The sequence below is a fragment of the Mus caroli genome, unplaced genomic scaffold, assembly GCF_978045245.1.
Source record: "Mus caroli unplaced genomic scaffold, Mus_caroli_1 scaffold_6, whole genome shotgun sequence".
NCBI classification, from domain to species: Eukaryota; Metazoa; Chordata; class Mammalia; order Rodentia; family Muridae; genus Mus; species Mus caroli.
The window spans coordinates 55,599,063-55,623,265 of record NW_028227261.1 but is presented as its reverse complement, the minus strand read 5'-3'; the positions used below and the strand labels follow the sequence as shown (position 1 = coordinate 55,623,265).

Sequence of the window (24,203 nt, the reverse complement as noted above, 5' to 3'; positions counted from 1 at the left end):
AAGACAGTTAAAATCTGGGCTTCCTAACTTATCCAGTCACACTTTACACTGGAAGCCCGCCTCCCTAAAGACCTTCTCCGTCAAAATGTCTCAATGGTCCCAACAACATCAATGGCTGGTCCTCAGAGAGTGGGGGGTGAGGGGGTGGGGGTGGGGGAGGAGGGATGATGGGTTTACAGGAGGTGTGGTAGCTGCTTTCCGAGATGCCTTGGAAGGTGCGAGTCCAGGAGGCAGCAGCAGAGGGCGCTGGGACCCCGGCCTGGGCCCGCCTCTGCCATTGGTCAGGGCTGGGGCGCTGGGTTTTGGAGTTGGTGGAAAGTGACAAGTTGGGCGAGAAGAGAGATCCTGGAGAGCTAGAGGAGCCTCGGCTTAGTGAGCCCCGAGACCGCAGCTCCAGGGACTGGGCACGCTCTTCTGCAGTCGGAGCCGGAGACACACGGTTTGCTAGAGCGACACAGAGAGCCTAGGACTGAACGGCCGGCCGAGTCAGGGCTGCTTCGGAGTACCGACCCGGAGGAGCCGCGCTCCCAGGTCCAGGGCGGCAGAGCGGAGACGAGGGAGCAGGTCAGAGGGACAAAGAGTTTTGCAAAGGCCCCCCGGTGTCCTGCGAGTGCCTGCGGCAGGACGAAGTGACCAGGAGCCCTGGGCGAACCCGTGGATGTTCTGCGCGCCGCCAGGGAGCCGCCAGCACCGCCACGAGAAGAGGAATGCACCGGCCGCGCCGCCGCGGGACGCGCCCGCCACCGCTGGCGCTGCTGGCCGCGCTGCTGCTGGCCGCACGCGGGGCTGCTGCCCAAGGTAAGCAGCGCCCGCGCCCGGGTTACACCGTCCGCCCCCCAGAGCTGGGTGCCCGGTGAGCGCCTCGCCGGTCCCGGAGCCGGTCATTCGGCCGCCGCCTGCACGGGCCGCCGGAGGGAGGCCATCCAGGACTCTCTCTGAAGCTCGGCTGCGGGCTGGGCTCTGGGGGACTGGTCGTAGGCATCCAGCTGTGGTTGTCAGTGCTGACAGGAAGTGTAGAAGAACTTTGGAGGTGGTGTGTGTGTGTGTATGTGTGTGTGTGTATGTTGGGGGAGATGCTGATCCTTTGCCTATCTCTTTCTGGATTCCTACCGCACCCCAACTGGGGTCCAGTTTATCTACTTCTCTGTCCCAGAAAGAGTTTGTATTTTCAGTGGCGCCTCCGACAGAGCCCAGGCGGTTCGCGAACCCGTACAAACAAAAGCCCTGTACTCCCAGGACTCCCTTGTCCTTGCGTCTTCTCTGCTTGGTGTTCGGAGCCTCCCGCCCTCTAGAGGGTCATCCTGGAGACCAAAACCTTTGCTCCTCCGCTGCTACTTTGTGCAGTTAGAGGCGGCCTGCTGCTCCAAAATACTCTGGACTCCGGGTGTGCACGTGTGCAAGTGTGTGTGTGTGTGTGTGTGTGTGTGTGTGTGTGTCGAGGTGGAAGAAAGAGAAGTCATCTAATGCATACTCGATTTTGGTCATCTCCAGAGACAATCGCTACAGTTAGAGAAAGCCTCCACCGGCAGCCGGAGCGTCTTAGTTCCCTGCGGGAAGCTTGGATCCTCGCTGGGTCTGAGCCTGCACACAATGAGAGGGAAGAGCCCGCTGCGCCTGTGGAGACAACCAATTCATTCTTTGGAAGTTAGAGGGGGAAAGTTGATTAAAGTCTCTGGGGGTCTTGGGCCTCACTTTTAACATGCATCCCTTGAGGGGGTGTTGGAGCCCCTGGACTCTTCCCGCCCCCACTTCCAGCCCTTAGCCTCTCTAGATAAACAGGTCCCTCCTCTTTACCATTCATCTTTAAGGCAGTTAGGGAAGATTCTAGTTTACTGAACAGCTGGGGAAAAGAACCATTCACTGAATGACAGCTGAATGAGTTTCTACTAAAAGTTAGGGGTGACTTTCTTGGTACAAAGCTCTCAGCAAGGAAGCTGGATGCGGATTTTGATCTCCTGGAGGTGACTTTGGGATGGGAGCAGCGCTCACCCAACAGAGTTCTGAAGTGTCCTTATTCTAATCTAGAGGCTCCACGGGGGGGGGGGGGTGAATACAGTTTCTAATTTCCATTAAGATGCACATCAGCAGGGGTGCTCTATCTTAAGGGAAAACCCTGATGAAATGTAAACAGTTTGCTCTCCTGGATGTTTTGCTTGGGGATGCCAAACATCTGGCTCTTCGCCACTACACCTGGGTGAAAAGCAGAAAATGGGGCCGTGCTGCCGACCCGTGTCCAGCGCAATTGGGGTGATGGTACCTATGGCTGGATTCCTGGCCTGGGGGCCTTGATTAATTCCATTGTTCCTGTGGGCTTCTTTACTTTGTCTTACCCTTTCATCAGCCAGTGATTTTGAGGTCACAGCCTCTGCTGATTGGAATGGGATGAGATGGGGGATGTAGGGGTGTTTACCTTTTTTGGTCATCTGTTTTTTAAAAAGCCACCCACGCAATGAATTTGGCAATGTAAAAACAATACCGTTGTCAGTAGCTACCCAAAGTCCTCCCTCCTTCCTGTTCCGTATTCTAATAATGGGTTCAAACCTGTTGCTGTCTTACCGTGTCTTAAATCCTTTTTCATTTTTGTAAATCTCTGTTCTGGCCTGAGATTCCTACGGCAACCCTGCCTGTCAATGGCTCAGGACATCAGCTTGAGAGGAGATATATTTTATCTATTAAGTTCTTTTTTTTAAAAAAAATTAAAAATGGATCAGTATTTTGGTATTTCTCTCATCCCTTTTCTATTTGATTGGCAGGGAGGAGAAAGCCTTTATGTACATAGTTTCTGACCTGCTACTTGTTGATCCTCCCAGCTACCTCCTACCTGCCCAAAGGTATAAACACTCATTACTGCTCCCAAGAGATCCAGACTGTTGGAACCTACCTGAGCCTTTCTCAGAACTGTGCTCATTCTGTGGTTTGGCTGCTTGAAGCCAGAGGGAGGTGTCCCAAGACTCAGCTGTCATTTTCTAAGTCTCCAATTGCTATGTCAGTAAGTGTCCGTCCCTACTTCACTTAGTATAGGAGTCTCCTGAGGGCCATGAGCCTGTTAGCTTTGCTGGTGAATTCATTGAGGGCCCTCATCAGTCAGCTTTAACTTTTATTAGGGATCTTTGGATAATCCTACCTTGATGGCAAGGGGGCACCACCCAGAGGCATGGGTAGAGGGTGTATGATCAGATTGCCTCTGGCAGCGCTTGCTCATCAGTGATTTACTTTATTGGAAAACACACTAGGCTGTTTTGTTTCTCCAATGGCTGGGATACTTAGGGGTTATTTTATTTTACCTTTGTATGTGAGTGTGTGGTGAATATACGCTTGTGTTTCTGTGGATGTGTGCACATGTGTAGGCATGATGGGTATTCCTCTGAAGCCAGAGGTCAGTGTTGAGAGTTTTCTTCAATCAATCTCTACCTTGATTTTTGAGACACGTTCTCTTACTCCACTGGAGGTCATCTATCTAGCTGGGCTGGCTGGGCTTGTCTATGCCTGGGGTTATATGAGTGATTCGGCTCCTCACGTTCATAGGGCAGGCACATTACTTGACTGTGACATCTCCTAAGACCAAGAGTTCTTTCAAAAACTCAGCTTTGATCTATTTTATCCTGTCTCCTGCATGTGAAAATAGGCTCCAAATTAGACTTTTAAAATATTTCTAAATGCATGTCACTTGCATCCAAAGGAACATTCTGCCTGTGGTTTGATGACAAGCACTTACACTGCTTCAAATATTAACAAAGCAAAACACAAAAACCAAAAGCAGTATAGAGCATACTATGGAGAATTGATACTTTTAAACCTTATACATGCTTGACATAAATGTCTATTTGCAGAGAAATAGACTATGTATATATGCAAATATATTAAGGGGACTACAGTTTTGCTGAGTGAGTGGAGGAGAGAAAACCTTTTTGGTTATATGTAAAAGTATAAGGTTATTTCCTTCACTTAGTTAAAAACACAGCCCACTAATCAGAGATTATTCATTTTCCATTTTCTAGTAAAAAGAGTAGTATTAGAGGAACCCATTAGCCAAGCTTAATGGCTATAACTCAGGCTTTAGCATTGACAGACCTGGGTTTGAGTCCTCCTTTTCATCCTGTAGGCATGATGATTGTGTTTCCTGAGACTTATAAGACTTAAATAAATCCACGAGTGTCATGCATTAGAGAAGAGTCCCCAGCCTAGAAATTAATTGAGAAATTAACTAAGGATGCAGGAAATTCAGGATGTTCAACCCTCCAGAAATAATATACAAAACTCCACATGTAGGTTGATAGACATAGGTTTATACTATGATCAGATTTTCCAGGAAATAGCAACACTGAAAAGATAGGGGCCATTGTGTAGTGACAGTTTTGGAATTTTGGTTTCTTAAAAACAACAACAACAACAACACACAGAAATATTATAAGAATCTGTTCATAGCAGCTGACTATGATTTGCCTCATGCTTTAGCAGAAGCATGATTTTGCCAGTCTTGGATAATGCTTGGAATTCTGGGGACATTTCAGAGGGCATATAAATGCTAGGGTCCCGAGAGCTGGTGGGTGGTTGTTGGTTGTTTAGGGAGGTTGGTTACAGTTTGTTAGTATTTGTGGTCAAAGAAGAAAAAAAAAAAAGGAAAAAAAAATAGATCCAAGGATTTTCCCAACTCCTCTCCCCTCCTCTATTCTTGTTGGGATGTGAAGCCAGGGAGATAAATAGTGGGAAAAAAGAACCCACAAAGTATCAAAGACCAGCCACACCATCAATTGTAGCAAGGGGAGATGCCTGGGCACTGAGGTGCTTTCCAGGGTAGATGAAAAGAAACAGTGTTGATGGTGGGTTCTCCGCCACAGCCCAGGTTCTCTCATGCCCCATGTTCCCTCCTGGTAGATGGGCTGGCAACTGGGCCTGGGAGAAGCTAATGAATAAAGTCCTGTGACCTCAGCTAAGCGTGCATCTCTTGAGCCTAAGCATCCTAAGGCACTCCTGTATCTGTAATTTATTCAACAGACACTTGGTGCAATCTGTTTAATGGGTTAGTTGCTGTTTAAAGGCTTCCTTAGAGCCGGGCGTGGTGGCGCACACCTTTAATCTCAGCACTTGGGAGGCAGAGGCAGGCGGATTTCTGAGTTCGAGGCCAGCCTGGTCTACAAAGTGAGTTCCAGGACAGCCAGGGCTATACAGAGAAACTCTGTCTCGAAAAACAAACAAACAAACAACACAAAACAAAAAAAAAGGCTTCTTTAGTATTAACTCACAGCTCACAGAACTCTCACAATTAACCCAGGGAAGGTGATGGTATAACTAGCTCATTGTGTGGATGGGTCAGGTTAGGCACTGAGATGTGTTAAGCTGCTTTCGCCAGGGCACACGGCCAAGGAATGGCTTTGATGGGTTTGTAAGCCCTGAGAGTTGGTGTTATCATAACTGACCTCTGTCCTACCTGGTCCCTCCTGGTTTAGTTCTTATACTTGCTTTCTTTTCATGTGTAGGCCAGAGGTGGTGCATCTTTAGGTTTCTAAGGGCTGTGGAAAGATGTTTTCTTTGACACTACCTAGAGAGTGTAAGAGGTAATGGGAAATGGTCAATTTCACCATTCCTACAGTGCTCTACTGCCTCCACCAGCCTTGTTGTTAGCTTAGACACAGACTGAAAATGCTGGGGATGGTCCAGGCCTCTTGGTCTAAAAGAATTGCATGTTTGCAGTGTAGTAATGCCACTTTGATGTGGTTTGAGGAGTGTGTCCAGTAGTTTCTTCCGGCTAGCTATGAGATGTCTTTTGATGGAGTATATGTGCGATTGCATTTTGGTGCATTACCAGGGGGAGAGGTGGAGGAAGGCTGATTTATTAGACAGCTATCTGGGAGAGCTGACTGCCAGCTCAGGATCTCAGTGAGGAGCAGATCCAGGCAGGTCCAGCTGTAGCTGGAAAAAACTTGAGTCTTCCAGGCTCTTTCTCAAACAGAAAGGCCTGGGCCTGGCTTCACTGATCCCCTGAGCTGTGATAGGAGAGATGGGCCCCTGGACATGCATGAGGAGGAGAAAGGAACAGTCTTTTAGGACTCCAGAAAGTTCTACGGCGTTGAAGGGGGAAGGGAGAGGGGAGTGCTTCGAAAATCTTTAACTAAATGCAGCTGCTTGTTACATGGAGTCTGACTTGCATGCCAGGAATATCTCAAAAGCTAACGAATACAAAATAAAAATAAACATCAGGAAAAAGGCTCACTCTTTGTTGCAGTAAGCTTGGTTGGGGTTTTCAGTTTGTTTAGGAATGGGATAATTGTGGCATCCACTTTATTTTGGTAAGGCAATGAATTGCGTTGGATGTGATGTCATCAGGATGTCCCCCCCTCCCCACCAGACTCCTTTCCCTGCCCCCCACACAACCCCCAGAGCACTCAGGCTCGGACATCCATGAGTCCCATGGCTCAGGCTGTTGCCCTTGAGTGAATTACACTGGAAGAGGGCAGATAATTTAATGGGATAATCTTGGCAGACCCAGTAAATTTCACACCCCATCTCTCACTAACAGCAAGGCAGCAGAAGGCTACAACATCCTCAGATGAAAAGGTTGTATAAGAAGGCCCTGCTTCACAGTAACTGTCTGTCCATAAATAAGGTTCTGCAGAGTTTTGATCCAGAATTGTTATTAAACACTGATAAGCCCGGCCTCATAATGTTTGGCCTCCACATTCTTCCCCACTTTTCCATAGAACCAAAGTTTTTTCCCCCTTATTTAAAAAAAAAAAGTAGCCTAGAAGATCAATCAGTTTAGACCGTTTATTTTTTCAAGTATGTACACACAGAATGGCCTTCTTTGATAGCATTTTAGAGAGGCGACATGGCATATGAGGAGGAGAAATGAACCCAGCAGCAGAATAAACCCAGATTTGAATCCAGTAGACTGCCATTCAAATTGGGACGTTAGCTACTTGGCTATATGTTAACCACACTCGTGTTGTTGTGACCAAATGCCTTAAAGTGACAGTTTATGGAAGGAAAAGTCTGTTTTGATTTCCATCATCAGAGGGATTTTAGTCTGTTATGGAGGAGGAGGTGGGTTGGACAGCTCTGTCCATGGTGGTAGGAGGGTGAGGTAGACAGGATATTCACACTGTGACAGACCGGGAATCAGCAGGTCAGCATCTTCCAAGGCCCATCCAGTAACTTACTCACATCAGCCAGGCTCCTGTAGAGCACAGCGTTCAGAATAGCATCATAAGCTCGGGACTGGCTGTTCAAAGCATGAACCTTTGGGAGACATTTCTGGCCAAATTACTAACCAATTTATTACCTTCTGATAATTTCCTGGTCTGTAAAATGGGGATTAAATAGTATCCAGCCTCGGGTTGTTTGTGAGAATTAAAGGACACTGGAGTGGAAAGCACCTGAAGGCACTATGAACTGGAAGAGGAAGTTGGCTGCCACCAGGATCCTGGGCTTCCTAGAGAAAGCAGAAAGTTGGGCTCCCAGTCGAGAGCTGCTATGCAGGAGATGCAGCTGAGCATCTTGGAGCAGCACTCTTAGGTTCCTCTGAGGGTCTGGAGTGCTTCGTTTTGTAAGGATCATATAGAGACCCAGATAGGAGCTGGTCTTAGGCCAGAGTTGAGATCGCCACGGGAGGAGATTCCACAGTGCTTTAAAAACAAAGGCTTCCCCAACCCCCAGAATCTTTAGAGAAGAACAACTCCTCCCTGATATTTGGCTCTGGTGGCCATTTAAAGATTCTGAGTGCTGAAAGAATGTTCATGCCAAGAAAGAAGAGTAATGATGTCCTGGGGGTGGGGGAGGGGGTGAGAGGAAGTTCTGAAGACAAGGTAAAGTTTGTTTTTCAACAGGAAAGCCTTTTTGTCCAGTCCATTTCAACTTATATTTGTTATATATTTATTATATGTGAGGTGCAGTGTCAGGGAAGTAAAACATTATCCCTGCTTCAGTGAGAGAGGGAGGAGGGAAGTCCTAAGCGTCTTGAACAGTCACTGTATCCCCTGTACCATTCTTTACAGTGAGACTTCTGTGTCTCAGTAGCGCTGATGGTTGGACCTTTCAAGTCTATTGACAGAGTAAGGACACTCGGACTCTGAGAGGCTGGGATTACAGCCAACCTCATATGATTGTTAAATAGGGATTTTGGATCTGAACCCAGATATTTTGATTGTCACATGTACCCTGTTTCCATGTCTTAGAACATGGAACAGACCTGCTATCTCCAAACACCAACCATCTGTCTAACAGGAGAATTCTAAAGGCTGTGGAAAGTGTCACAGATGCACACAGGGGGAGGAAGCGTGCATTTTCAGGAAGTTGGAGGGAGAAGGACAGAGAGAACACAGGCAGACTGGAAGCCCTCTGAACTGATTATGGAAAATGTGTACCACAGTTCCACATAGACATCAAGTGTTTGTTTAGCCAGCAAGAGGCCTGGGCAGAATTTTGTCTGCTTCTAAAGCCCTCATGTTCTTGCCCTGTGGCATGCCTTTTTTATGTCCTCTGGATATAGGAAGTGGCTGTGCTGTCCCTATATTGAAGGGGAGACAGACATTGAGATAATTTTTCTGGCATCTTTCCCTATAGCCCCAAATCCAGGCTTTTGATTGAAGGAGGGGGTCAACCACTCAAGTATGGTGCTCCAATGAGTCTTCACTAGTGACCGTGATCTGTACATTCCACAGCCTCTGGTCAGCACATCCCACTTTCCCCCTTCATTCACTAATCATGTTTGCTGTTACTGTGAGCTGAATATTCTGGTAGTTCCATTGGAGAGACAAAGTCGGTCACTGCACTAGAGAATTTTCTGAGCAGTAGATTTGTGGCAGTGCTTGCTAGCTGGCCAGAAAAATCTGTTCTCATCCCTTCTCTCCTTATAAAGTGAAGCCATGTCACTAAATACTAGCCAATGGGATGAGATTGGGAGGATCCAGTTCCACTTGCAAGATCCATTAAGACCTTCCCGGGAAGGTTGCTATGGTATCTTGAGAAGTTATGAGTTGGAGATGCCACCTGAAGGAAGGAGCCTGGGAGCTTCCCTTCTTTACTGCTCTGTGGTTGAAGCCACCTGCTGCTTCACTCTGGCTTGGAGTTTATGTAAACCAGGAACGAGTGTTTAATGTTATGGCTCTGATTAGGGTTTTCCAGCTATAGCTACTATGACGATTATACCTAACCAAATGGTATAAACCAAAGCATGTCCCAAGACTAACTTAGTGGATCAGGACCAGAATTTTTAGATAGAATAAAAGAGGCAACCTAGTTTTCATCTGATTATCTCCTATGGGACTTGGAGAACCTTTCTATAAATTAAACTTCTTCCTGAATCACTTGTGGCAGATCCTGAGGTGCTCATCACTGTGGAAAATCTAGAAGAATTGTGATTGGTTCTGGGGTAGTTCACTTTTAGGGGCAATAAAATAGACCACTGTGGCATAATTACACAGCCACTAAGTATAGAATTAACAGTGATGGAATGCAGCATCCCAAGAAGGGAGAGGCCCTTGGGGAGGATGTGGGCCATGATGTGGGAGCTCAGAGATGGAGAGAGTGGTCTAGAGGATGAAAGGTGAAGAGATGGAAGAGGAGGAGCAGTGTGGGACATGGTCCTGAAGCTGGCTGCTCTGCAGGACTCATTCAGGGCTGTTCTGGGTTCTTAGATGGGAATTAGCCATGAAGTGAAGCAGATCTCTAGGCAAGGGTGAGTAAAGAGAACACTTGGAGTGGCACTGGGTACCTGGAAGCAGAGAGGGAAGAGAGAAACAGGGTTTTACTCATATAACCATTTCCTTCCTTCTGCCAAGGGTACCCCAAGAGACTTACAGATGCCTTTGACAAGCAGCTCGCATGTAATAGTGGCTCTTTGCCTCTGCTGCAGTGGTTTGTTTTGCAGCACAAGCTGCTAAGCACTAGTCCCATTTTGCTTGTGCGATGAAAATCCTGGCAGGGGGCAGTTGTAATCGTCTGCACATCTGGAATGCTGCATTGCAAGTAGTAGTGGGTGTTCGTTTTGCTGTTAGGGATTGAACTCCGAGCCTTGAGCTTTGTTTCCAGGTATTCTCATAGCGATCTGCACCTCAGACCTCCGGGTTTTGCAAGTATTTTTAACTTGTCTGGTTTTCAGGGGACCCTCTGAAAGAAGCAGTAATTCATCACTCTCATTGGATTGAGTTGTTCTTTTCCATAGAATTGTTATTTTTTTTTTTACATAGGGAAACTGAGGCACAAAGACTCTCTTGTGTGCCTGTAGCAAAGCAAGTGAGAGAGTCAGGACTTGAACCTGGATATCTGGAAGCTGAGGCTTTGTTCTTAACCATGGTACCACTATAGCTCTGCTTTCCCCATCCTCCAAACTCGACTTAGTGATTAAAATTCTTGGTAAGATCCCTAGCCAAATAGCGGAGTGCAAAGAATTATAATTAAATCTCTTGATTTGAATAGAGTACTGGGGCTTAAGGAATTATTTCATATGCAATATTAACTTTAATTTTCCAACTAATCTAATGAAATTGGGGTTTTTTTCTCTCTCTCTCTCTTTCTTTGGTCCTCTGTTTTTAAGCCAGGCAAGTAAGGTTGGCAGCTTCCCCAAGGTCACTCTGTAGGTGGCAGGGTCTGTCTGAAGTATAGGCCTTCTCCTTAAATCCCATGGGCTGTTTTGCTCTGAAGGACTACTTGTGTGTATAATTCATGCCTCTGCTACAAGACAGGTTTCACAGTTGTTGACCCAGCAAGCAAATTTGCCCGATTCTCACTTGTCCCATCAACACGACCCTCAGATCAGCCATTATTGTAAGAAACAGTCTGGAAGTATTTGTGGGTGTGGTTTGGAACTGGCATTCCTCTAACCTAAGAAAGTTCCTGAGCAAATAGACTGGGACAAGTTAATTCAAAGCAAGGACTTTCCTAAGGGGCTGGTGATGGCAGCTGGTAGATCAGCCATGAGAAATGGGCCTTTGGCATTCCATGGGGCTTGGCACAGAGCATGGCTTTCCTTTCCCTATCTGGTCAGCAGCTCTGTGGCCTCTGTAAGATGATTTTTTTTTTCTTCACTTGAATGAGAGGCATAATGTAGTAAGCGCACCTTGGGAGTCTGGACAAGATGCTGGCAAGTGCTGGGCCTCATTAGTACCTGGCTCATTGGTCTGTGGTTGGTGTGTAATTTGCAGCCACATCCCTGAGAGCAACCCTCTCTGTGATTTTTCACAGGACAGAGTGGACAAATTGTCTAGGACTCAGATCTAGTTAGGTTTGCTTGTGTGACGTAGTCACTCACTTTGGAGGGAGACTCTTAGATCTACAAGTCTTAGGTTATAATTACATTTGCATTTCTCAAGGACACAGATGTGGGGCAAAAATAGACCTATTGCGTCAAATCCAAGACATTCTTGAAAGGCTCTTATCTGTTCTTCATGGGAAATCGACACTGTTTCCGGACGGAATGAAAACAGCCTGTTGTGTGCTTTCTCTACTTGAACAATGATATCCCAACTCTTGGATTTCACTCCAGCCCAGTGTTCCTTTTTTTTTTTTTTTTTTTTTTTTTTGTAATGTTTCCTTTCCCCGGAGGAGAGTGAATGGTGGCTTTCCTTCATCCCATTAGGACTTCGATATGATGATGGAAAGACCTGGCTGCAAGTGCAGACCTCAAGGAGTTAGTGCTTACCCTGGTGTGACTGCTCATAGGGTTGCTCTATGGGAGTTTGTCTGCTCCATATCAGTTTATGGGTGGCTGTAACCCAGCAGCAGCAGGCTTGGTGGTATCCGTGGTGGTGATTGTGCTCTAAACACCCCATCTGGTGCCTCTAAGCCAAGGGATGAAGAATTTCCCGTGGCTAGGTAAGCTTCACTAGGCAGGGCTGGATGCTGGGGTCTTTAGGTGTATACTTGATAAGTTGTATCCCATCAGGGACATAAGAGAGGAACTGAGCATGCTCAGTTCACTCTACCCACACTAATACCTAGACTACTGTCCAGGATAGATGTACATATTCCTGCAAGAAGGAGAGAGGGTGAGGGTAGGGGTGAGGGTGGGGTAGCAAGGTCCAGGGAAAACACCCTGGTCTCCCTTCCTAGAAGAAAGTTCCAGGCCTAGGTTAGAAAGCATCCCTCATTCCACAGCTGTAGATTGATTTCTTGACGATCAGTCCACTAGATCTCAGGGCTGGGTAGGTGTTAAAGCCGTAGGTAGGTCAGTCAAAATGCTTACAAAGAGCACTCCGGAGTCTCTGCCTAAGGACTCACATTTACAGAGTTCTTTAGCTAATGTGGGATGTGTGTTGTAGTGGCTTCTGGCTCTCAGATCTAGCACAGCCATCGATCTGCCTGCTCAAGCCAGGGCACTGGTGTGCAGCGGTAAGGGAGGAGGGGGTAAGTTCCCTCACCTGCCGAGTGATACCTCCTGTGTAAACTACCAGGTCGCCTTGGCTTCCGCTTGGTTAAATATTTGTTTAACAACCAACATGAATGCTGGGGAAATATATGGCAATATCTTCCCAGATGGGAAGTTTGCTGGTTTTTGTTAAGGAAGCAAGATTGATTCAGCCAAAATGGTCTGAGAGGACAAAGGCTGGCCTTTGTTCAGGGAGTCTTCCTGGTCTTGCAAATTTTCAGAATCTCCATCCCAGAGCATGCCCACACCTCAGCTCCCGTGGCTCCTGTCCCTTCTCTCTCGTTGAACTCCTGCTTGCCCTCCAGCCCCCAGTGTGTGCACAGTCAGCATCTGCTTGTCTTCTGTCCTCTCCCCAAGCTGTCACCTTCTGCCATTGTCACCATATCCACCATGTGAGTCCCTTTTACTCAGAAGTGGCTCAACACCCTGGCTTAATGTCCCAGTACGAGTCACAGTTGTTTACTGAGCATCTGCTATGAGCCTCAGGCTCTGCAATTCATTTTGTGTTTCATTTTCAAAAAGATGTTACATTTTATTTACTTTTGTGTGGTCATGCGAACCTGATGGGTGTGGAGGTCAAAGGAGAAGTAATGGGGAGTAATTTTTCCTCTCTCCACCATGTGGGTCTTGGGGATCCAAGTCCAGTTGTTAGGTTTGGTGACAGATACCTTTACTGACCAAACCATTTTGTTGGGTCTGAACTTTGTATTTCGTTGTGGAATCCCCTCTTTTTTTTTTTTTCCGCAGAATGATCGCCCTAACCCCATTCCTGCCTTCCACTCTGTCCCGGGAAATAATTCTCCATTGAAACATTGTGCTGTAAGGATTGCACAACATAAGCCATCACTAAGGGTTGGCTTGCAGTGGTCCCATGAGTCCCTCACTGGGATGGAGTCGGCTCTGGATCTCCCCAGGCAGTGCATGGATGGGCAGCTGAGCTGTTTGTATGGGCTCTACTGCCTTTCATGAGACCTCCTTGTGCCATAGAGATGGGAATAGCCCAGTTTTCTTGACTGTTCCTACCTAGAAATCAAGAGGCTGAGGCTGTTAGAGATTTTGCCCAGCTGTAATTAGGATGGTGTTTGCTCAGTAGCTACAACAAGGTGGCTGGGGCCACAAGATCTTTTGCCAACATCTCTAAGTCTGGCCTTGTAAGGAGTATGAAAGGGATGCTAGGATACAACAGAGCAGGTGTGGGTACTGGGAAGTGTGGAGGGGGTGCAGTAGGAGGGAGAACCAGGGAAGTTTCAAGGGAGGCTGTGCTGCAGAAAGTGTGTCTCAGAGAAGCGCCCACCACATTTCCTTAGGCACTAAGCATTGATGCTGGTGAAAGCACATAAGCTCATCTGCTGCCTGCTCTGCCTTATAGGTGTGTGTGTGTGTAAATAAATATGTGCTCTTCACAAAATGTCAAGTGCCAAGGAAAATAGAGTAGAGCAAAAGTGTCTGAGCATGTGATGCAGTGGAATGGGTGTCAACATGTTGTGTGGTCTGGAAAGCTTCTAGCAAAAGGGGCTGAAACAGAGGACTGGCTGAAGCATGGGATGGCCTCTGTGTCCGGCCTTGAAGCTTTTCTCAGTTCACAGCACAGCAGCAACTGCTCCTGCAGGCAATAGCTAAATTTATGTAACTGTCTGTTGTGTGCCTGCTGGTATTCTTGTGTCTGTCTTCAAAACACTGCTAGGCTGGAGAGATGGCTCACTCAGTGGTTAAGAGCACTGGCTGTTCTCCCAAAGGACTTGGGTTTAATTCCCAGCACCTCCATGGCAGCTTACACCTCTCTGTAACTCTAATTCTACAGGCTGATGGCCATTTCCTGGGCTCTGTGGGCACCAGACATGCACATGGTGCCTAGACATATATGTAGGCAAAATACAGATAACACATAAGATAAAATGAAAGAATGCAGTTAGGTAGAGCCCATTATTATACCCATTTTACAGATAAAGAAATGGAAAGTGCCTCAGCAAAAAGCGAAGGGGAGAGGGAGCAGTCTGTGAATGCTAAATGAGGCAGCCCTGCACAGAGGAAAAGAAAAAGAACTCTGTGTAGGTCTGGCCTGCTCCTCATCTGCTGTGTATTCCTGGGCAGATAGGCAATACCTCTGTTTCCTGAGCTTTAAAACCGTGTCTAGTATATAAAAATTCAGGCAAAGGCATTGCAGACTACCTGGCACCATGAAAGTGTCAGTTAACTACGACTGGTACGTTTACATCACTTATCAGCCCACCCTTCTGGAAAAGAGATGATGAGAAAAAAAGACGTTTGTGTCTTAACAAAGCTCCCCCTGTTTGCCAGGAGCTACATTTCCTACTGATGTCCCTCTGTTGGCTGAGTTCAGCACAGTGTCCAGCATCTCTGCTGAATTGAATTGAATTGGAAGCATCTCTGTGAAAGATAGACCTGTGAGGGAAAGCTGATACCCAGGACTCTTGAAATTCTAAGGAAATCCTTGGAGGTTCTAGAACTCCAGCTCCTCTCAAGCCCACTCTCTCAGAGGAGCTGTCTCTAATTTCATGTTGTGCTCATGACAGGTGTCAAGGAAAGTCAACCCCCCCTCCCGAGGCTCCCCCTTTAAAATCTCTGCATTTTTTATAGGGTACCAAATGGCTCATTCCATGTCTAGATGTCACATACAAAGCCAGGTTCTGGGAACCCAAGGACCCAGGTTCTAAGGATGGAAGTCTGGTGCTTCCTCCACCCCAGGAATGCCATTGGGAGGTGCTCAGGTTTCAGGTTTAAATTGGAATGTTTGCTAATGCCTCCTAGAACCTTCAAAGACTCCACAGAGGCAGTAGGTACCTCAGTTGCTAATGAGTGGCATGCATGGTTGTCCGGTTGACACTATATCTGAGGAGGGTGCCATCCTGTGTGCGCTTTGTTTCCCATGTGTCAGGGCCTCTCAAGGTAAGGTGCATCTTGGTTGGGCTGCAGTTTCCCCCTGGAATTGGATAGCAGCCTGCCAGGGCCTGTAGACTATGTCCCAGGAAGCTGTCCTCTGTAACAGAATCTAGGTCTATCTCCTGCACCTAGGGTTAGGCAGAGCTGCCCCGCTGTAGTCAGGCAGGGGTAGTACCTGGGTACTCTGAAACCTGAGCAGGAACACTACACCATTCACTCTTTTTTTTTTAATTTTTTTATTTTTAATATTTTTTATTACATATTTTCCTCAATTACATTTCCAATGCTATCCCAAAAGTCCCCCATACCGCCCCCCACTTCCCTACCCACCCATTCCCATTCTTTTGGCCCTGGCATTCCCTTATATTGGGGCATATAAAGTTTGCAAGTCCAATGGGCCTCTCTTTCCAGTGATGGCCGACTAGGCCATCTTTCGATACATATGCAGCTAGAGTCAAGAGCTCCGAGGTACTGGTTAGTTCATATTGTTGTTCCACCTATAGGGTTGCAGTTCCCTTTAGCTCCTTGGGTACTTTCTCTAGCTTCTCCATTGGGGGCCCTGTGATCCATCCAATAGCTGACTGTGAGCATCCACTTCTGTGTTTGCTAGGCCCCGGAAGAGTTCATCCCTCTCATCACCTTTCACGGTTAAAGTGGCCCCTGAGTGAGTGATCTGGCTGATGTCATGGTTCTGACACTGGTACCCGCTGAGGCTGAGCCCATTAATCTACCTGGGGCCTTGAAGGAAAAAAAAAAGGACAACCTTGGACATTCCCCACCCACACAAATCTGGGTGCTGACCATCTGTGCATTACCACCTCTGGATGGAAGAAGGTAGTTCTCAGAGAACACTGGAGATTGTCAACCTGCAGTCAAGGGAACAGTGGCACTAATCTGTCACATCAGTATGATAGAGAGAGACACAAGGCTCCATAGACCCAAGGTCAGCCCAGGCTAAATAGTGAGTCTCTCAGGAACTGGCCTCCTGGCCTCTAAAACTCAGCCACAGAGAAGCCAGCTTCCTTTTCTCAGTGGTGTGACTGGCTGTGTCCTGTTGACCAGATGCTATGGGGAAGCTGGAGAGCTAAGGGATAGTTGTCAAGGCTTGAAGGACTTCTTTCAGCCAATCTCTGTGTCATTAGTGATGGGTCCACACCTAGGCCTGACTGAATCCCTGAATTTTATCCTCTCCTCTCCTCTCCTCTCCTCTCCTCTCCTCTCCTCTCCTCTCCTCTCCTCTCCTCTCCTCTCCTCTCCTCTCCTCTCCTCTCCTCTCCTCTCCTCTCCTCTCCCCTCCCCTCCCCCCACCCCACCCCCCTGCTCTCTCATCTACCTACCTACCTACCTACCTACCTACCTACCTACCTACCTACCTATGGAGCAGGGAGCAAGGAGAAGCAGAGGGAACAGCGTTGTGCAGTATATAGCAACTAGCATTTTGTTAAGATGCCAACTACCAGCTGAGAGGGCTCTCTGGGCTCTGACCTGTGCTGGCTTCCTCTGGAAGGGGAGAAATGAGCATTGCCTCTTGTTAATTGTCCATTCCTTTGGAGTCCTAGCTGTAAGATCCACATTAGAAGCATTATGTTTAACCTGCTATTTTACCGTTTCTAACAGTAGAACGAAGCAGGAGGCTGAGCAGCTGCCTCTTCATACTGTATGGTTTATGATCCTTTAAAAGGAAGGTACTGTCACAACCTGGAAGGCTTGTGGCTCAGTGGCGGATAGACAGTGGGTTGGGAGCAGCTGTGGGCCTACTGTCTTCTTGGGTCTGAGGTGGGGCATTTTATGGAGTGAGCTCTCGTAAACTCTGGAGACTGAAATCATAGTTCCAAGCCACTGAAGCCCTTTGAGGCTTCCTGGTGGCAAGAATGAGGAGGCTTTGAATCCTGACCCAACCCTTAGCGTGAAGAGCACCACCCTTCAAACAACTTCACAGGCCCAGTGGGCAAGCACAAAGGGTATTCAGGAGTGTGCCACACCCTGCCGACCCTTATCTCCTCTCAATGTTGGTTTAGAATGACAGCTTGTTTTGTCTGCCCAAATTAATTCTTAATTTAGGAAATGCCTTTAGGGCAAACTTAGAATATAAGTACTTAAAGTTTTGAAGATAGGAAATGGCTGACCACAAAACTGTCTTTATTTAGAGAAAAACAAAATGCTATTTATGATACTCCCCCCATCAGATTACCCTATTTTATTTTGAGTATTTTTTTGTTTGTAAAAAATCTGTGTTGGAAAGTAAAAGCGAGCCTAACATTTAGCCTGTCTTTTCCCCGTGTGATTTTTATGTGTGTGTCTGTGTTTGTATATGTGTATAGTACTATTTTTGATTTGAAGGGAAAACTAGAAATATGAAATGAGTTTTTGTTTATTTCTCCCTTCGGAGGGAGAAGGACATTGGCACAGAGCAGGAAGTACACTGCCCAGGAAGTCAGCAGGCTCTTGATTATCACCTCATCTTTCTTCTAGCTAGTTGTGAGACTCCAGGCAAACCACATGCCTTCTCTGATCCTCAAGTTCTTGTCCACAGAGCAGTGGGCTGGGCAAGCTGGACGGACCAAGGAACTAGGTGTTACCTTGAAGCCTGGGGAAGGGTGATCACTAACTTCTCTCAAGGTCTACTGGGGCTGAGTCTGATTTAACAAGGTCCCCAGGAGCTCTTTGTGGTGCCTATAGGTCAGCACACCTGGCTGACTGAGGGGACAGGACTAGGCCAAGATCAGTGTTGGACTTGGTTTTGTTTGTCTTGACTCCTTCCACCTGAGATTTGACTCTATCTCCCGCTGAGTGCAAGAAGCCCTTCTGTGAAACCAGCTAGCACTGTACCCCAACTTACTGTGAGGAGCCCCATCTGTAAGAAGAGTTTGATTGCAGAGTCACAGACCCCCAGGTTTATTTGTTTGTTGTTTATCTTTTGTACTAAGGTTTGCTCATTAGGTTTAGCTGGCGGTTTTGTTTTAAAGTTGGTCACCCCAGGACCATTTAACACATAATATTTTAGGAGGCATTCAAGAGCCAAACCATGACAGGGCTCCAAGTTCTCAGGATGGTAGATGAGGCTCTCCATGATTTAGCCATGGTCTACATGGGCTTTCATCACTAGGGTTTAAAATCCTTCTGCAATACTGATTGTGGTTTAAATTTTTTGGAGACAGTCTTAGTATGTAGTACTGGCTGTCCTAGAACTTACAGTGTAGAGTAGGCTGGCCTCAAACTCACAGACATCCACCTGCCTCTGCCTCCAAATGCTGGAGTTAAAGTTGTATGCCATCACACATGGCTCATTTTTTTTACACTTATTTTTTTCTTTTTGTCATGTGCAGGTGTGTGCACCTACCATATCAGGAGCATGGAGGTCAAAGGGCATCTCCTTCTGCCATCTAGATCCCAGAAATGAACTCAGGTTTCCAGGCTTGGTGGTTAGTGCTTTTACCAACTGAGCCATCCTGCTGGCCTGTGGTTGTTGCTTTGGGTGCTTCCTTGCCTTGTTCCTTAAGGCATCAGAGGGGTCTCTGTGTCATCACTGATGTGCCCGGAAGAGTGCCTGGTGGGCAGTGTGTGGCTTTAGTTACTACCACAGGAGGTTTCTGGAATATGAGACAGCTTTGCTGTTTTCCATGTGTTTATAACTCTTCGCTTCTTCAAGTTAGAAATGGATTATGGTTTTGCACTGAGTCAGGGGGAAAAAAAAACCCCAACAAAACCAACCAACCACTGGTCCTTTCATCTGTTCTTTGTTTTTCTGTTTGTGTTTTTGAATAGCCAGTCTCTCCGCTGGGTTTTTTCTTTCTTTTTTCCATATTGGTCAGGGAAGGATTGGGGTTTAATTTGCCTTTTATAATCTCAGTGCTCAGCATGTTGAGCCCCTGCAGAAAAAGAGGCATTCACTAAATATTTGTCCAATCAATGGATATTGGAAGGATCAACTTTTTATGGCAGACAAGGGAGGCAGTGGGAGCTGCCTTTTGACTGGAAAGACATTGTTTATTAGATCTGTATGGCTCATTTAGAAAGTATGCAGTTGGATATCTTTTATGGTCAAAGAAGAAAATCAGTATCAAATGCTTAATTAAAAGCAGAGACCAACATTTCCCCCTTGTAATGAAGACAGGATTGTGAATATTTTCCTTTCCTTGGCCCAGGAGATGGGCAGGGAGCCAGGCCAAGAATCAGGGGACATTGTAGGGACAGATAAGAAGGCTGACTTACAGGTATGAGTTGCAGTGTTGAACATTTCAGAGATGTTCTAGGACAGTGCCACCTCCTTTCAGATGTCTGTGCCCTGTGGCTTATGAGACCACTGCTATGTGACCTTATTACAATTCTGGCATGTGCTGTCCCATGGGGAGTGACTTTTCCATTGGCAGTTAAGAGCTCCCAATGGGCTTTGAACTCACCCTTCTTCTTGGTGCTCTATTGCCTGGCATGGAGGATTCTTTTAGTCAGTGTGATACCCAGAAGTGTTTTTTGGCACCAGCAGCATCGATCTACACTCAGTTCTGAAATGGCTGAGGACCAGAAGCTGGGATCACAGTAATGGCCATGATGCTGAGCTCTGCCTGATCAGTGCAGGGTTGTGCTTCTTCAGTGTCAGGAGGCCGTTTTCACCTGTGTGACCTGGAGTTCCTTAGAGACGCATGGGCAGACCTGTCCAGACACACGGAGTCAGACAGGAGGTGTAGTTCACTCACTTGCTCCTGAATGAGCAGCCTAGACCTTGAAGCTGGATAGTCTGGGTTTTTGCCATTCTAGCATGTAGCATGGCTGCAGCTCCATCCTTGAATCCCATACCTGTCTGGAAGAAAATGTGACTCAAAGCTTTTTTTTTTTAAATCTTAGATTTACTTTTTCCTCCTCTATTTATAGAATGTGTATTTTGCTGTTTTTTTTCCTCCTTTTATTTTAGTATGAGGAATGAACAAAGTGAGTATAATATCTTTAGCATATAATAGGATATTTTTAAAGACCTAGTTCATTCTCTCTCTCTCTCTCTTTCTGTCTCTGTGTGTGTGTGTGCGCGCTCATGTGCATGTGAGTACATGTGAGTGCATGTGAGTGCAAATGCCCACAGAGGCCAGAGGCAACAGATGCTCCTGCAACAGGAGTTTCAAACAGCTTGAACCTACTGGTGTGGATGCTGAGATCGCAGCTGGGGTCCTGGACCAGAGCACTCCCTGATCTCCATTGCTGCTTCATATCATAGCCCCTACCATAGGAGCTTCACACTAATTAATTCATTAATTATTGCTTCATCTGAGCCTTGGTATGACTACTTATCATAGGAGAATTACCACACCTTTAAAAAGAACAATGTTGTGCTTCACAGCACACCTGAAAGCTCTAGAACAAAAAGAAGCAAATACATCCAAGATGGCAGGAAATAATCAAACTCAGGGCTGAAATCAACCAAATAGAAACAAAAAGAACTATACAAAGAATCAAAAAAAACAGGAGCTGGTTCTTTGTGAAAATTAACAAGATAGATAAACCTTTTGCCAGACTAACCAGAGGGCACAAAGACAGTATCCAAATTAATAAAATCAGAAATGAAAAGGGAGACAACAATGAAATATATCTTAAAACAATTATTCTGCTTGTTGAATATTAACAGTTGAAAATATTAAAATCATGTTCTACAAGCATCATGGAAATAATATTTATAATTTTTCTCACTGTGCTTGAAATTAGCATTTTCTTAATGTCTAACTTCAAAGAGTTTTTGCTATTTTGAAAATTTTAAAGTATACTTACTGATAAAATAATTTCTCTCCTATAAACACTGATAATCTTTTTTAAGTAAACTGACTGCTAGACAATGTACACAGATATATAATGCATTTTAAATATTCTCTCACTGTACCAGGTGGTATCATATAAGGACTTTTGAATATATTTCTTAATGATTCATTTTTAATATTTTATGTGTTTTTTTACTGTGCTTATCTCCCAAAGAATAGTTTGTATGTTTTGAAACAATTTAGTATTCAACAATAGATATTGAATCCTCAATTATGAATAGTATTACATATTAATTAATGATATTTTTAGGATAAGCATATGAATATAAAAGTTGAACAATTTTTTATATATTATTTGATTCTCAAAATACTCAATATTATTATGTTTGTAGTATAAATGTATAAAATACATTTAAATAAAATATTTAAGAAAAAAGCAATGTTGTAATTTTGTGTGTGTGTCTGTGTGTGTGTGTCTATATATACGTATACATGTACACACACACACACACACATATATATGTATATATATATTTCATTTGATTTAATGAGTGGTCTTGTAGAATCAATGGCGTTTTACTCTTTTGAAACTTTCTCTCTTTTCTTTCTAAGTATTTTAAAAATATTTGTTTATTTTCCTTCATGTGTGTGAGTGTTTAGCCTGCATATGTGCCCAGTACCCATGGAGGTCAGAAGAGGGCATCAGATCCCCTGGAACTGAAGTTATGAGTAATTGTGAGCCACCAAGTAGGTGCTGAGAATTGAACCAGGGTCTTCTTTAGTAGCAGTAAGTTCTCTTAACCACTGAGCCTTCACCCCAGCTTTAACATAATTGGTGTGTGCATGTGGTGTGTGTGTGTGTGTGTTTTTAACAGCAGTCAGTTATCTCCTCTACCATGTAGGTCCAAGGACTCAACTGAGGTTGTCAAGGTGACAGCAAGCACCTTTATGTCATGAAGAATTTCAGAATACTTTTTTGTACTTTGCTTTCCATTAGTGCAATGATGTGAGATGATTCTGTCTGTGATAAGAGGAAGTAAATCCTGAAAGGAGATGGTGATGTTTGAAAGTGTTATGCTATTGACTACGGGCTGCTTGAACACAGCTACTGTGATAGCAAATGCTGCGTTAACCTAGATGGGTATTGACTCACAGCAGAGTAGGTGACACAGTGTGGATACACTGGACAAAGAAAAGGTTCTCAACCTACCTGGGCCAGAATGGGAAATCGTGAAATCTCCTGATGATGCTCAAATGCTACACATTTAAAACTAATGAATTACTTATGTCTGAAAACTTCATTGAATATTTTTAGAACTTGGTTGACTCTGGATAATGGATGCTATGGGTGGAAGGAAAGAGCTACGATAATTTGAAATTCTCTAGTAACCAAAAATTTAAAGTATAATAAAGTTTAGAAAAATAAAGTTAATTTTATAGTGTTATGTTAATATGCATTTAATGTAACTTTTTGGCTGAAATACTTTGTATTCTCTTTTTTAATTAAGTCCAAGCCAGAGCCTACTTCACATTATAGCTCAGCTCGCCCTAGCTATATGTGAGGTACTTGAGTAAGGTCTACTGGGCAGCCTGACTGTACCCTTTGGGGAGATGACTGTAGTAGGCATGGGGATGAACCTGTGACCACTGCAGATTTCAGTGGCTTGAAAAATGACTCAATGGGAGATCAACTTATCTCCATTTGACTGTGTTTCAGAATGCAGATAGGGGATGAGATATATAACTAAAAAAAAAAAAAACTCCATCAAAATAATTTTAAAAAGAATTGCAAGTACTGGCAATCGGGTTCAGAGAGTGGAAGTGCTTGCCACCAAGCCAGATGCCCTGAGTTTAATCCACAGGATGGAAGGACAGAAATGACTCTCACGTGTGTCCTTTGCCCTCCAAGTGTGCATTCTCTCCCAAATAAATAAATGTAAATAAAAAAGGGCATACAAAGAAGATTTGACATGTAACTCCCCAGTGATACTCCTAGACATGTGACCCCAGAAATGAAAACATGACTCTACCTGAGTATTCACAGTAATGAAATATTGGATACACCCCACATGTTCTTCAATGGATGAATGAAGACTAACCCATTACCACATCACACTGTGGGAAACGGCCCAGCACTAAAACCTCGATGAACTGTCGAAACACAGTTTGACAGATCTAAAAGGATTAGGGGGGAGAACAAAAAAGGAATCTCAACAGGTTACATTTATAAAATATTTTCAAAATAACAAAAATTAGGTAAGTTTGACATTTTCCAGGGCCTATAGGAGCAGGTGAGGAGGGACAGACATGGGACATCTCTGTGATCCCCGTGAGGATGGAGCAATTCTGTCTTGGTCCTGAATGGCAGTTCCACAAATCCATATGTAACAAAGTTGTACAGAATTGTAAACACATGGAAAGGAGCAGAGTCTGATGGGTAACATTTGAATAAGGCACCTCGCCATACTGATTTCGGTTCCTGAGTTTTCTGATGGGCTGTTTTCATGTGAGATGAATCAGTGGGCAAGGTAAGGAGTGAGCACCTGCCTTCTCCTCCCTGCTGTCTCTGTGAAGCTCACCTTGAAGTTCTTTGACTCACACCATTTCTCAGTTTGAGCCCACTGATGGCATTGCTAGAGCAACCTAGCAATCTTGCAGCTCTTGCAGGTCTGCTCCCTGCTAAGCTCATTGTCACATTTTCATATTAGCACTGTCACTGGCTTCCAGCAGTTGCCTCTCTGTAATGCAGTCAGTCTCTGTGAGCATTCCACAGCCGGGTGAACTTTAATCCTGGGGAGCCTTGATGGGGGGAGGGCTCTCTTCCTCTTTTGAAGATTCTGCTCTCCATCCGAAAAGTTCACAAGTTAATTAATAGATGAAAGAAAGGGGTCCACATGGAGCCAGAAAGGAGTCAGCCCTGCTGCCAGCCACCTGCAGGCACAGGGCAGAATGAAAGCAGCACCTGACAAGCAGCCTTCAGGGCTCCAGTGCCAGCCCTTGCCCTGGTTGTGGCCCAGAGGTCAGAGTTCAGAGTTCTTCCTTCGAGACCCAATTGGCCGCTGACTCAGGGCAACTTTGAAGCATAGCCTTTGGGATTCATTTTCTCATCCTTTGAAGACAGAGATGAAGATGTAGGCTTCTCCTTTCTCTAGAAACACGTTAATAGGAGGAGGACCCGGAAAGCCCATAGAAACTGTACA

General features: G+C 45.5%; 1 protein-coding gene across 1 annotated transcript in view; it reads left to right on the top strand.

The window, feature by feature from the left end:
- Positions 1-299: 299 nt before the first annotated feature.
- The window catches only part of Ror1 (ROR family WNT receptor 1), a 349,276-nt gene continuing 325,372 nt past the window's right edge, over positions 300-24,203 (top strand). The window contains exon 1 of the mRNA XM_021160539.3: positions 300-798. Within this exon, the coding sequence (XP_021016198.1) occupies positions 708-798 (91 nt within the window). The 5' untranslated portion in view covers positions 300-707. The remainder of the gene's footprint in view (positions 799-24,203) is intronic.